Source organism: Trypanosoma brucei, chromosome 10 (genome assembly GCF_000002445.2).
Source record: "Trypanosoma brucei brucei TREU927 chromosome 10, whole genome shotgun sequence".
Lineage (NCBI taxonomy): Eukaryota > Euglenozoa > Kinetoplastea > Trypanosomatida > Trypanosomatidae > Trypanosoma > Trypanosoma brucei.
In genome coordinates, this window is record NC_007283.1 from 2222727 (window position 1) to 2235242 (window position 12516).

Genomic DNA, 12516 nt, shown 5'->3' on the forward strand with positions numbered 1-12516 from the left:
CGTTACTGTCACCGTTGGCGTGTGCGTGTCGATATTATCTTCTGGGTTGGGGAAGCCATATCACGGCGAGGGGAATAGGATAAAGGTGGAAATTCGGAAGAAACAAGACATATACACTTACTGTACAGATGCTGATGCTTCACTTTCGTGGTTGCCTTGTTTTTGTTATCGGAACGGGAGAGTGTCGCCCTTTCCGGCACACAACGATGAGCGTTTTCTAACTTCATGGGAACTGCGCGAAAGTTGATAATAGGACATTTTGTATTAATGCCATTTGATGATTCCATCTACTCTCTGGGCCGAAGTCACAACCGGCAGGCTAGCGTGGTTAAAATCAGCCGGCAGAGCTACTTTGCGGGGTTTATCTGCTTTTTATTGGTTTGTTTTGGTGCGCCCCCTCCGCGTCTGCATTTATTATGGTTACAGTGTGTCCGCTGTGGTGGTGGCCTGGTGTGTTACGACATGTTCTTGGTCCCGATACTTCCGGTTTTTACCGCTTTGTGTCTTGTCACATAATGTGCACCTTGCAAAGGGTGGATATTCATGATCTGCCTTTATCAGGAGTTTCACTATTTTTTTATGTATGTTATAGGACGAGGCTCTGTGTGGATTGCTGAATTCTGGTGCATGTGTGCGGGCGAGTGCTTTTTCTAACAGTTTTCCTTCGCCTTTCTTTCTTTTATTTTTCCCTGCTCTCAGGTACACCTCCCCCTCATTAATACTTTTTTCATTCGTCAACGTTGTTGCATTAATACGAGTTCTGCCACCGTTCAGGTATATGTTGAATGAACGGCGGCCTCAGGTGCATTTACCCGTGACGGAGGCTCGCGCCGCAATTGTCCGCATGATTCGCCGCCATAATGCCGTTGTTATTGTAGGTGAGACGGGTTCAGGAAAGACAACACAAATTCCGCAATATGTGTGGGATGATATCGTCTCAAAGGGGGACGGAGGCATTGTTGGATGCACGCAACCACGTCGTGTGGCTGCTGTGAGTATCGCGCGGCACGTCGCACAGCAAAGGGGTGGTAAAGTCGGCGGTGAGGTGGCTTATGCCGTACGATTTGATGACACATGCACAAAAAATACGAAGATAAAGTTCATGACGGACGGTATTCTTTTGCGAGAGATCCAGACGGATCCTGATTTGACGCATTATCGCTGTTTGATTCTTGATGAGGCACACGAACGAACGCTGCACGGTGATGTACTTTTCGGTCTTCTTAAAGACATTGCCAGACGCAGGAAGAACACACTATCCATTGTCATAATGTCCGCAACGCTCAACGAGGAGCACTTCTCAAAATTTTGGTGGGATGCGCCGGTTGGCGTGATTCACGGCAGGACTTTTCCGGTAACTATTTATCACACAGTTGAGCCGCAGGCCGATTATGTGGAGGCAGCTGTGAGTGCCCTTCTACAGATTCACCAACGGGAGGAACCAGGTGATGTTTTGTGTTTCCTTACAGGGAGGGAGGAAATTGAAGATGCTAAACGGATGCTCGAGCAGCGCATGAAGTTGCTCCCAAATGACATAGGAGATTTTGTTGTTCTTCCGCTTTACTCTGCGATGCCGTACGAGCAGCAATTGGTTGTGTTTGACCCTGCTCCACCCGGGAAGCGTAAGATAATTATTGCGACAAACATTGCTGAAACTTCTATTACCGTGGAAGGCATAAAGTACGTGGTGGACAGCGGTGTGGTGAAAGCGAAGCACTACAATTCAAAGACAGGAATGGAAGTGTTGGCAGAAGTTGATGTTAGCAGGGCTCAGGCGACACAACGTGCAGGACGGGCAGGGCGCGTGGCGGCAGGGAAGTGTTTTCGTCTGTACACCGCTCAGGCCTTTGAATCGCTGCACGAGAACACGGTGCCGGAAATACAGCGGTGCTCGCTAATTAGCGTAGTGCTGCAGATGAAGAGCCTCAACATTGATCGTATTGCTGACTTTGAGTTCATGGATGCACCGAACCCGCACGCGTTAACAAAGGCGGAGGAAACACTGATGCTGCTGAACGCTCTGGATAGCGAAGGGTGCGTTACGCCGCTGGGAAAGCGGCTGACCGACTTCCCCATTGAGCCAGCAGCAGCTATGGTGCTATTGGCAGGAAAGGCTTTAGGTGTCGAGCGTGAAGCAGTTATTGCTATTGCGATGACAAGCACCGAAAACTTGTTTGTTACATCCCGTGACATGAAAGAAAGGGCTGACAGGTGCAAAGGGGCCTTTGCGAAGTCCGCAGGAGATCACGCAACTCTGGTTAGCATCTACCAGGCGTTTAAACATTCACCAAAGGATCAGCGAAAGTTATGGTGCGAGACAAACGCCATCAGCTATCGCCAAATGCTAAAAGTTCAAGATGTTATTACGCAGCTTATGGCTATACTTGCTGAGGGTGATGACGAGGAATTGTTAGCTACTTTAGTGCCCAAGTCAGTTCGGCAAGCGCTGTCCCATAAGGCGACGGACGAGAGTTGTGCCGTCGTCAGTGGGAGTAATGACGACAACACCGTGACGAACGGTTATGACCACCAGTGGGAGCCTGGTGCGAATGGAAGGTCTAGTGGACTAAAGTTTCGTGATTTTGAGCTTCTTCGTCGCGCGCTTTGTTGCGGTTATTTTCTTAATGTAGCCTTTTACAATGCAAAAATTGGCAACTTCCAAACCGTAGTGGGACAGCAGGTGGTGCACATCCACCCCTCATCGGTGCTATTCACGTTGCGAAGAAAGCCAGCATTAGTACTATTCAACAGCGTTGTGCGTACAACAAGACGATATATGCAAAACGTTTCCGTTGTGCAGGAGGCCTGGCTTCGTGAAACATCGTCTTTCTCACGTATGATGTTGTAAAGAGCAGTAATTCAGTTAAAATTTTCCACCTTGATCACAACGGCAGGAAAAGGGGTACCGCGGGGATGTTCGTAACTTTAAGAGGAGTGACGTCTACATCGCCTCCCGCTTAAATAAGCATACGACTGCGCCTGCGCATGCATGAATGTATGGGGTAAACATTGGAGGATATGGTCGCAACGTTACATTCGGATAAAAATTGAGCGAGCAGTACAATAAGTATTTTTGTGTATTTGTAATCTACATAAATACCCCTGTTTTTTCCCCTTGTTAACTACATGTGGAAAGGTATCTTAGGGCTACTTAGTTTGTGTCTCCTCACATGTGTGCCTGCTCACGCGCATCCATTTTTGCGACTACAAGCCTCCTTTCCCTTCCCTTTCCTTGCATAGCATCCGTTGCATCAACACCGTTGCAACACGGGTCAGTTGGACATCCATTAGGTAGTTTGGTTCAAATATAACGGGCAGGTGTGAGCCATTTGGTGTAAAGGGTAGTGCTATGGGTTCTTTTACTTCCTGTGACCAACGCCCAACGGCATCGACTACCGCTGCTCCGCATTCTTATGATGCTGATAAGGTGCTTCGAAACTTTGACACCTCAACCCCCACCGCCGCCGTCATTGGTGCCGGCATTACGGGTGTGCACATCGCCTACGAACTCGCTCAGTTGGGATTCCGCGTAACAGTTTTCGAGCAACGCCGGGATATTGGCCTTGGTGAAACGCAATACGCGCTTCCATTTGTTGGTGTCGGTTTGCTTCATCCTTACATTCATTCCATTCGGATGGGTCGCGAGCTGCTATGGTCAAAACTGAAATTGAACTCGAAAGACATAGTAACTGTTGACTTCTCGTGGAATTTCCTCTTCTCATCCTTCATCCACCGCTGGCTATGGGCGAGGAAGTGGGGTAAGCTGAGAGCAGAAGAGGTGATGAAGTATACAAACAATTTGGCACGCTTAAGTGTGGGTGTTATTGATGAACTTTCCCACAAACACAAAACCCTTGCACCGTACGTTCTAAGTCGGAACGTCACTGTGCAGACGTTGGAGGAGGGGCCTCGCGCCGATAAGCGGGAAGCAATACTGCACCAGGCCGCAACAGCCCATCGTCAGCCGTTAATGGTTGATTTGGTGGGATGGACACGCGAGCTGGCTAAAGTTTGTCGTGAGAAATACGGTGTAGAATTTGCAGTTGGCGAGAAACTTTTGGATTTCAAGACGACCCTGTCCTTCGGAGTGGAAGTGGTGTCTGGTCTGCGTTTCTCACGTAACGTTGACGGGCGCGTGGAGTATAAAAACCGGGTCTTTGACGTCGTTGTTCTTGCCGCCGGTGCACAAACGGGTGAGTTGACGTGGGAGTCGTCACAAATCCCCATCGTTGGATTGGCTGGCTGCTCCGTTGCTCTGCGTCCTGGAGCTGGAGAGGGAGTTGGGGAGCTTATGGGGAAGTTGCACCTCTCTTCACCCGGTTTGGTTATGGTTTCTCCAGAAAGTCACCTTGTTTGCTACAGGACGTCAGCTAGTAATGATGCTGGTGGGGAAGTGCTTTTCCTTCAGGGTCTATTGTCTCTGGACTGCACCGTAAGGACTTTGCCACGCGTTGGGAGAATGCTTTCACGCATAGAGGCACATCTACGGGAGAAGTGCCAGATTAATATCCCGCTTTTGCACCGCTATCGTGAGTGTGGTGGGAGACAACAGCTGGATGATGGTAACACACACGTTGTGACGAGCAATCCGGTAATGCATGCTGCAGAGTACATTCGTTCTTCTACACCGGACGGCGTTCCGTTCATTGGTGATAACGGTGCCGCGTTTAATTCTTTCATATGTGCAGGCTTTGGTGATCATGCTGCCGACATGGCTCCAGGTGCAGCAAAAATACTGGCGAAGTTTATCGAATTAAAAGCATGTGCAATGCAAAGACAGGATGAAAAGACGATGGAGCGCGACGGCTATAATATTGCCGCTGTTATGTCGGACGAGCGCGTGGAGAAAACGCGGCGAGAGCTGCAGTTACTCCTTAACGGCTGCCAGACTATTGACGATATTCCCCCAGGAGGGGAATTGGAGAACTTTGTGCAGCTTCCGTATTCTTACACACGTTTTGATGGGGTTGTGAAGGACCAAATCCCCGATGTGGCGCACGTTTCGCTTTTGCAGCGGGTGTCTGACATGGAGAAACGTTTGCTTCAAACTTTTGCTCCCTGGGAGCATTACATCAACCAGCAGGCTATCAAACTCTCGCGTCGCGATAACGTCCCCGATTGGCTGAGGACCATTGTGTATTACTACTTTCTGGACGAAAGTGACGATCTGGAGATGCTGAAGAACAAGCAGAAGTACGTGGAGGGAATTCGCCGTATACGTGAGCAATTTGAGGAAGGTAATGAAACGTCAGCCAGTGGGGCCACTCCGTCATCGTCATCGTAGTTGACCTTCCACGACCAGTTGGTATGTGAAAGCTCGACTGTTTTATTCGTGCGGTTTACCTCCTTTCTTTCTCGTTAACACATTTTCCTTGAGTACATTTTTTGCACCTTGTGTTGACCCTCGCCGGGTATTATTTTTACTTTGGTTTGGCTGATCGCCTCGGTTTCACCTTTTTCTATTCTGATCAAACGTCCTTCGATTGTGAGTTGCGTGAAGCGGCAGGGACAGCGTTGCTGTGCACTCCCATTGCGGTTGATTACAATCCTCTGGAGAGTCTACAGGACAAAAGGGAAACAAGGGGAGGTTGGACACATCAGTGCGACAAGTGTTAAAGTATTATTATTATTATTATTTTGTAGTGCAACATGGGGAAAGCACCAGTCAAAGGTGTGTTTCTGGTGCTGGTGGCGTTAGTGCCCATGTTCCCCGCAGTAGACGCCAAGAAGGAGAAGCCCATGAATGTCCCGTTCCCACAGGATGCTATCGACGATGTACGCTGTGATGTGTGTCGCCTCATGGCAAAGCGCGCTTACGGTTATGTGTACGAACTGTTCGTTACAAGTGAACACACTCGGATTCCTGTCAACGAGGAAAACGTGCTTGTGGCAATCGAGGACATATGCAATCCCTTAGCGGCTTCGGGACAGTGGATTCGGCAAGTCGCCGTAGACACTTCGTCACCGGCTGCCGCAAAAGGGCCCTTTCACATCACACTTACTGAATTGCCACATCACTCGAAGTGCAAACGCACGTGCAAGACGCTGTCTGACGCTTGTGAGGCTGTTGTCGACGACGACGACATGGACCAGTTCTCCTCAAAGCTCCTTATATTGAAGAAGTACAAGGATGCATCTGCTCTCGCCGATGCTACTTGTGGGGTATCGGCTTTCTGCACCTCACGAACAGGTTTTTCCTCAAAGAGATACAAGGAGTTACTTACGCTGGTCGCATCGGACGTTGTGGAGGTGATTGAACAGAAGGAAATGGATATTGAACGATTCATGGATGAAATGGAGCGTAAAGGGAATAGGCGCCAGGAAATCTACTCCCGGGAAGAAGTTATAAAAATGCAGAAAAGCCTAATCGAGGGGGACATTGAGACTGCAGCAGGTATTGATCCTTCCCTTAATAAGCTCACGGAAGAAGAGCAACTGGCTCTGCAGCAAATGCTAAAGAACAAACCAATGGGTAAGAAGAGGCCTCCCGAGGACGCAGGTCAAGCTGCCTCTCCAGAGGGTGATTCAGCGGAGGTGAACCCTGATTTGTAGCTGAAGTCCCCAACGTGCGTTGAAGCGCTACCGCGGACAAAGAGAAGGTACTGGCACACAATGGCTGGTAACCGAGTGCTGTTGTAGTTGGTGGGCTGACGTTTTGGGATTCCATAAAGAGAGGTTGCGGGATAGCGAGCGGATCGTAGCGTTGGTCTGTACGTTATTCGCCGCGTTGTTACTTTGGATGTGCTTATGTCGCTGTGAGAGTGTTGTAACAAACTCGTAAATGTCTTTCGGCACCACCCGTTTCTGGATTAGAAGGCTAGCAGCGCCGTATTCTTGTTATTGTTGTGCCTGTATGCAAGTGTGAATTCCTATTTTTTTTATTTTTGTAAATTATAAACCCCATCGTGTAGCAAAGACAGAGTAGCAACGGAAAGTGCGCAAATCTGTTCCAAGAAGGGGGAGGGACAGTGGGTTAAGGCAATAAATCTATTGACCAAGCGCGTGGACACTCAGGTTGCCCGCTCAATTGGCCTTACAAGGCATTTTTTTCCCTTTCGGCGTGAAGCGTTGCGGTTGTGGGAAAAAAAAAAACACAAAATCGAGCACGGCATATGACTGCGACTTCCGGCTTTGATTGGTTGTGCGATGCACGACGAGCCTTCTGTGCCTACGGTGTGGACCTTATTCGGACTGGGTCCATACTTGTACGTACTACACCGTCTGTGACTTATCGAGCATCGGTTTTGTTTCAGCGTTTTCAGGCTGCTGCTGAGGAAGTTCGTCAAAAACGTGGGGACTACCATAGTGAAGAAGGCTTCCAACGTGGTGCCATCAGCAGAAGCGGGATTGAGGAAACATGTGTCATGGGCATTGGCTTAGAAACGTGTCGGCAGGCTACGTATACAATTCCTTCTCACGTCGGCACTGAGTGTTCTCCAGGAGTTCTTGTACTTGGTGATCTGTTCGCCCCACTGGACTATTGCTTGTACCACTTTGAGGATCACGATGACATCGTCTACTTAGCTGCAGCTTGCATTTTAGTAGCAGCGAAAGTCGAAGACCCATCCACACGGATTCGCTCTATCGTCAGCGTTTTCATGAGGCTCAACCAACGTCGTCGAAATGAACCAGTTATCGAACTCCTGCAGCCACCACCCGAACGATACGAGAATTTCAAAACACGCGTGCGTGAGGCTGAAGAGATTGTTCTCCAGACGCTTGGTTTCCAAACGTTCGTTGAGTGCCCGTTCAAATACGCCATTATATTCCTTGGAATACTCGTTGGGAATGATCCCGTTGACGGAGGGCTGGTAGTTACTGTCGGTGCATCACCGCCCCAACCGCCAGCCGCCGCCGGTGCTGCGAACCCAACCACTCCACTTGTAGGTAGTCGTCCATTGCAGGGTAGTGAGGCTTTTAGTTGCCCTTCTGCCAAAAAGTGGCTTGCAGATGCTGTCTGCTGGTTGAATGACATCCCTCGTTGGCGTGAACTTTACGCTGAAGAGGCATATGTTCTTGCGGTGTGCGCGCTCTACTGGACACGACCACCTGATGTCAGCGGTCTCCCGGAAGAGTGGACGGCGGCATTTGGAGTGGAGTCGTTCAAACGGGATTCAGTGCTTAGTGTTTACCGCGAAAACTTGGACGGGGCTTTGGGATCCGAGAAGCATAAAATAGAGGTTCTCCTGACCGCACGACACGAGAAACCCGATTACCCAACAATGGGACAACCAGCGCGTGTTGCCAATGCGGAGGATGAAGCCGCAAGCGGGGGAAAACCACTGCTGCCGCCATCTGACGTTAGCGCTGTAGGAACCGACCCGATGCCAATTCAGGTGAAGCCTACTGAGCCAAATGCGCCGATTTTCATACCAGATATTGTGGTCGGCACCGCCATCTCCGCCGGTCCTATTATTCCACCACCCTCCCCATCTGTTGTAACACCGCCATCGTTGGCGGTATTGCAGTCGGCCCTAAGCATCCCAATCACTCTTCCTCCCCAGCAGCCAATAAGCAGCAACACTACCAGTGCTGGTGGTATAAGTTGCAGCGGTCCATTGGGTTTGGAGGAGGTATTGCCGGGTGGAGGGGAGGAGTACAACAAGAGTTTGCCTCTGGAAGCCGTTGCGCCAGGCATTGCTGAACTTCGCCCCGCCGAGGAGGAGTACCAATTTGAGGACTTTAAAGAGATGCAGCGTAGGAGACGCCAGAAAGAGGAAGCAGAGCTACGGCAAACAAAGCGGAGGAGAAGCAGTAGTCGACGGCGACGCCATCGTTCGGATGAGAAACGAAGGCGTCGGTCTGACAGTCACGACAGACGCCGTTCTGATAGTCGCGAGAGGCGTCGACGCCCACGAGCGCCAAGTCCCCACAAAAATCGCTCAGGGGACCGCCAGCACCAGCACCAGCACCATCATCGACAACATCCGGCTGCTTCCTCTCAGCGACCAAAGAGTGACCGTAGGGATGACAGACACCGCAACGACGACTACAAACGAAATGATGGCAAATCTCAGCGGCGTCGAAGGTAGTCAAGAGGAGCATTTTCCTCTCGCTCCCGAATGTTTTGCCTTCTCCAACACTTGGGGAAGGCACTGGTATGCGGTAGTCGGTATACCGGCGTCTCAGGTTCCTTTTATATTACTTATTTTAAGTAGGCAGCGGTTGTGCCTCATTTATTTATTTTACAGCATAACCGTGTCGCAGGTGTGCGCATGATAAACTTTCCAAGAAGTCCGACACCACTGGCCACTCAACACCCTCTATTCACTTCCACTTATTTGTTTTCAAGGTGAACAGAAACATCGTTGAAAGAAGCAAGGAGGGTGCAGCCGGTGTTGCTTTCAGTGCCTGTGTTGTTGTGTTTGAGTTTGTGTTGGCGGAGGGCAACTGTATGTGATTTGAAGTATGACGGCGCCTCTTTTCAGTGCGACCGATGTTCCTGCGGTAGTCACTGAACTTGCACTAAAGAGGTATGCGGAGTACCTTGTGCGGCGTCGCGAAAAACCTGAAGCAGCGGAAGGAATATCAGGCACTACACTTGAGGAAGCTCTGGCACCGCTGTATTTGCTTCATGGAAATACATTCACCTCCGCGATTGGAATTGCGATCCATGGGGCAGAGCACATTTTGAGGTGTGTCGTGCGTCAAGCGGCAGATAGCAATGAAGAAGAGGGGAAGCAACAACAGCATCAGGACAATCAGGACGGTAAATTCTCTACCAACAGATGCGCGTACATGGTGGGTGATCACTGTATTCTGTCTCTTTTCTACTGCAGCTGCAGGGCGTACGGTTACTCTTGCATCAAGCGGCAGGAGGCATCGACGTGCAAACATCTACTTGCTTTGCGGATAGCTCTATTACTGGAGGAAAATGGGCTTGCGACTGACTGCATACGTGAAAAGAGGATAACCACAGAGCAGTTTCAGGAAATGGTGCAGAGGCTTCTATGAAAGGTGCATTGCTTGTTTTTATATTTGGTGGGGTTTACCACGAGTAATTTGTTACTGGTGGTTGGTCTCGCCTATTCTTCCGTGTTTATTGCTGTGTGTTGAACTTCGGGGACGCTGGAAAACACTTGCGGAGTTATAATAATAACAATTATTTTCACAAAACACTATTCCCTCACCTACCTTAAATTCCTTTGTCGCCGGCATCTTCCTTCCCTTTTCGATACCTCTCGAAAACCCAGAGAGTGAAGATCGCCGAAATCATTATTGGGAGTTGGAGGAAGAGACGAGAGATTGCGGAGACATGATTCCATCAAATTGATATCTCAATAGGTCCAATGCCTTAACAGGCGTGTACCCTCTCTTTCCGCCGTTGTGTTGTTAAGAGGAAGTTGCAAATATCTATCACCGTCTTTACATTCGACGGTGTCTCCACCCTTTTTTTAAAAAAAAAACACCGCTTTTTTTTTTTTCAACACTCATGGCGAAAGGTTTTTTATTTTTTTTGTAGCTGCGATGTCAGCGTCAAGTGATTTGGATGCCACCTCCGATGAGGATGAGAACCACTTTAGGAGAGGTAATGGGAGTCTCGTTTTGCAACTCTCCGTTTTGTGTGACGCCTCGTTTGATCAGCCGCAACGTCCCTTCGGTGAGTTTTTTTGTAGGCCGTCGATGCCAACAAGGGAAACGTGTACAACAACCCTCCTAGTGAACTTGCTCTGGTTTGCGCGCAATTACTATAACTTGGTACTACTTGCCTCAATGGGAGTGATTTTATTTGCCCCACCGTTTGCATTGGCGGTCTTGTCGGTAAGCATTACCTATATATTGAGGTCGCGAAACGGAAAAAGCGGAGCACCTTGTACTAGTCCCCAAAATGATATGTTACAGAAGAAGAAAAAAGGGAACCATCCTACCGTCATGCTTTTTGGATTGATCAGGTTTCTCGTTTTTATTGGGACATGCTACGTGTGTGGGTTTCTCTTTATTACGGTGTGCTTTGTTGGCGTGGTTGCATTGTGCCTCTTTCATGCAATGTTCACACCGTACACCGATAAGGCCTTCGAGCTATACAGCGACGTTCTATGCTGCCGTCGCCTACCATTGCGTTTGCCGTGTTCTCCCACGAGGCAGTTCACATGCGTAGATCCTTCATTTGATGCACTGAGTAGGCAAGGCAGCACGGTTATGTCTCCTCGTGGCGGTAGCTGCAGTAAAAGTAGTAGTCCTTGGATGGGTACCCGCACGCCTGAGGTGTTGCATCACTCCTTTTCATCATCTTCGCGACCTTCACAGGGGGAGGGAATACACAACGGGTGGCCGCTGTCAGAATCCCGCAGGACAGTTTTAAGTACTCAGCGAGGGGAACGGCTAACGGGACGGCGACAATCACACCTAAGCGAGTGGGGAAGTCGACAGCAGGTGCGGGGGCGTCACAGGTCACCAGCGGCACTCGATGTTAGTGATTTTCAGAGCGATGTGGAGCCGCATGACAGCTTGGTATGCGCTCATGCGGGTACCGTAAGGCTGACGCGAGTGAAAGAGAGTATTTCTATTTCACCAATGGAGCAACATCTGGAGCGCAATCTGTCCCGGATGTGTTCGGGCTTCAGTGGGGAAGCAGTGACGCAGGGGAGTGTGTTGGATTTATGTAACGATGTGTGTAGCGCACTTGAAACCGCGGCGTTAGAGGATGAGGAAGGGGTTTTCGAGCAAACCACTGCATCCCAACCGATCGCACCACCTACTGAAGCTGCACCGTGCCTGATGTAATACATCGTCCGGGGCATGAAATGGATTGCGTTTGGACATAGCGTTAGTGAATGGCGGAGTGGAAAAGTGTGCAGTTGCATTGACTGGCAATATAACGAAATGGTTTGAATAGGGTGGGACGAAGCGAACCTTTAAGTGGTTCTCGTTGGCACGACCATCATATGTCTACCTGATTTATCAGATTTACGCAGCGGTGTCTCCTATAATTTTGGTGCTGGTAACACACACACATATATATATATATACATTTTTTTTTGTGTGTGTGCGCATTAAAACGTGTATGGAAAAAATACATAGGTATGAGAAGAAGTAGAGTGTGGCGTCGAGTATATAACTAAGCACATCAAAGGGACAAATGTAGGCGAGGAGAGCGGAGGTGCTGGGAGGGGTTTGAGTGTCTGTTAGTTTCTGTCACTTCGTGTGCGGAAAGGGAAATGTTTTTTTTTTTTTACTTCCTCACAGTGGTATAATGAAGGAATCGGTAAAAGGCAAACGCTCCGCACTTCCTTTGCTTTACCTCCGTTCTCTTAATTCTTGTGCAACTGTATTTGTTGGTTTAATGGTGGCGCTGGTGTCACCCCTTCCCCTCTGTGTCTATTTTACTATAGACGTTTTTATCTATTTTTCTCCCGAATTTTTACTTTATTCCGCTTGAATTATTATCATTTGTGCGACCCGAACTTCTTTTCCGTTTCTCAAACTATACTCCCTTCAGCGGAGCCGAGAGGAGGTGGAATAGGAGTTAACACCATGTCCTTCCCCCTCCCCCCACGAAAAAAAAAACAAACAAAC

General features: G+C 49.2%; 6 protein-coding genes across 6 annotated transcripts, besides 2 other annotated features; all 6 read left to right on the forward strand.

Annotated features, from left to right (window-relative positions):
* Positions 1 to 778: 778 nt before the first annotated feature.
* Tb10.6k15.1290 (pre-mRNA splicing factor ATP-dependent RNA helicase, putative) lies at positions 779 to 2848 on the forward strand (the record flags this gene model as incomplete). Its single annotated transcript, XM_818044.1, has 1 exon — positions 779 to 2848. The coding sequence occupies one exon, from the start codon at positions 779 to 781 to the stop codon at positions 2846 to 2848; it is 2070 nt and encodes a 689-aa protein (XP_823137.1).
* A 501-nt stretch (positions 2849 to 3349) lies between these two features.
* On the forward strand, positions 3350 to 5284 carry Tb10.6k15.1280 (hypothetical protein, conserved; the record flags this gene model as incomplete). The annotated part of the gene is made up of 1 exon (XM_818045.1): positions 3350 to 5284. The coding sequence occupies one exon, from the start codon at positions 3350 to 3352 to the stop codon at positions 5282 to 5284; it is 1935 nt and encodes a 644-aa protein (XP_823138.1).
* A 334-nt stretch (positions 5285 to 5618) lies between these two features.
* Positions 5619 to 5639: a sequence feature (AT_rich).
* A 10-nt stretch (positions 5640 to 5649) lies between these two features.
* On the forward strand, positions 5650 to 6552 carry Tb10.6k15.1270 (hypothetical protein, conserved; the record flags this gene model as incomplete). The annotated part of the gene is made up of 1 exon (XM_818046.1): positions 5650 to 6552. The coding sequence occupies one exon, from the start codon at positions 5650 to 5652 to the stop codon at positions 6550 to 6552; it is 903 nt and encodes a 300-aa protein (XP_823139.1).
* A 318-nt stretch (positions 6553 to 6870) lies between these two features.
* Positions 6871 to 6898: a sequence feature (AT_rich).
* A 214-nt stretch (positions 6899 to 7112) lies between these two features.
* Positions 7113 to 9032, forward strand: Tb10.6k15.1260 (hypothetical protein, conserved; the record flags this gene model as incomplete). The annotated part of the gene is made up of 1 exon (XM_818047.1): positions 7113 to 9032. The coding sequence occupies one exon, from the start codon at positions 7113 to 7115 to the stop codon at positions 9030 to 9032; it is 1920 nt and encodes a 639-aa protein (XP_823140.1).
* A 376-nt stretch (positions 9033 to 9408) lies between these two features.
* Positions 9409 to 9954, forward strand: Tb10.6k15.1250 (hypothetical protein, conserved; the record flags this gene model as incomplete). The annotated part of the gene is made up of 1 exon (XM_818048.1): positions 9409 to 9954. One exon carries the CDS (start codon positions 9409 to 9411, stop codon positions 9952 to 9954), a length of 546 nt encoding a protein of 181 aa, XP_823141.1.
* Positions 9955 to 10467: 513 nt separating this feature from the next.
* Tb10.6k15.1240 (hypothetical protein, conserved) lies at positions 10468 to 11724 on the forward strand (the record flags this gene model as incomplete). The annotated part of the gene is made up of 1 exon (XM_818049.1): positions 10468 to 11724. One exon carries the CDS (start codon positions 10468 to 10470, stop codon positions 11722 to 11724), a length of 1257 nt encoding a protein of 418 aa, XP_823142.1.
* Positions 11725 to 12516: the final 792 nt, after the last annotated feature.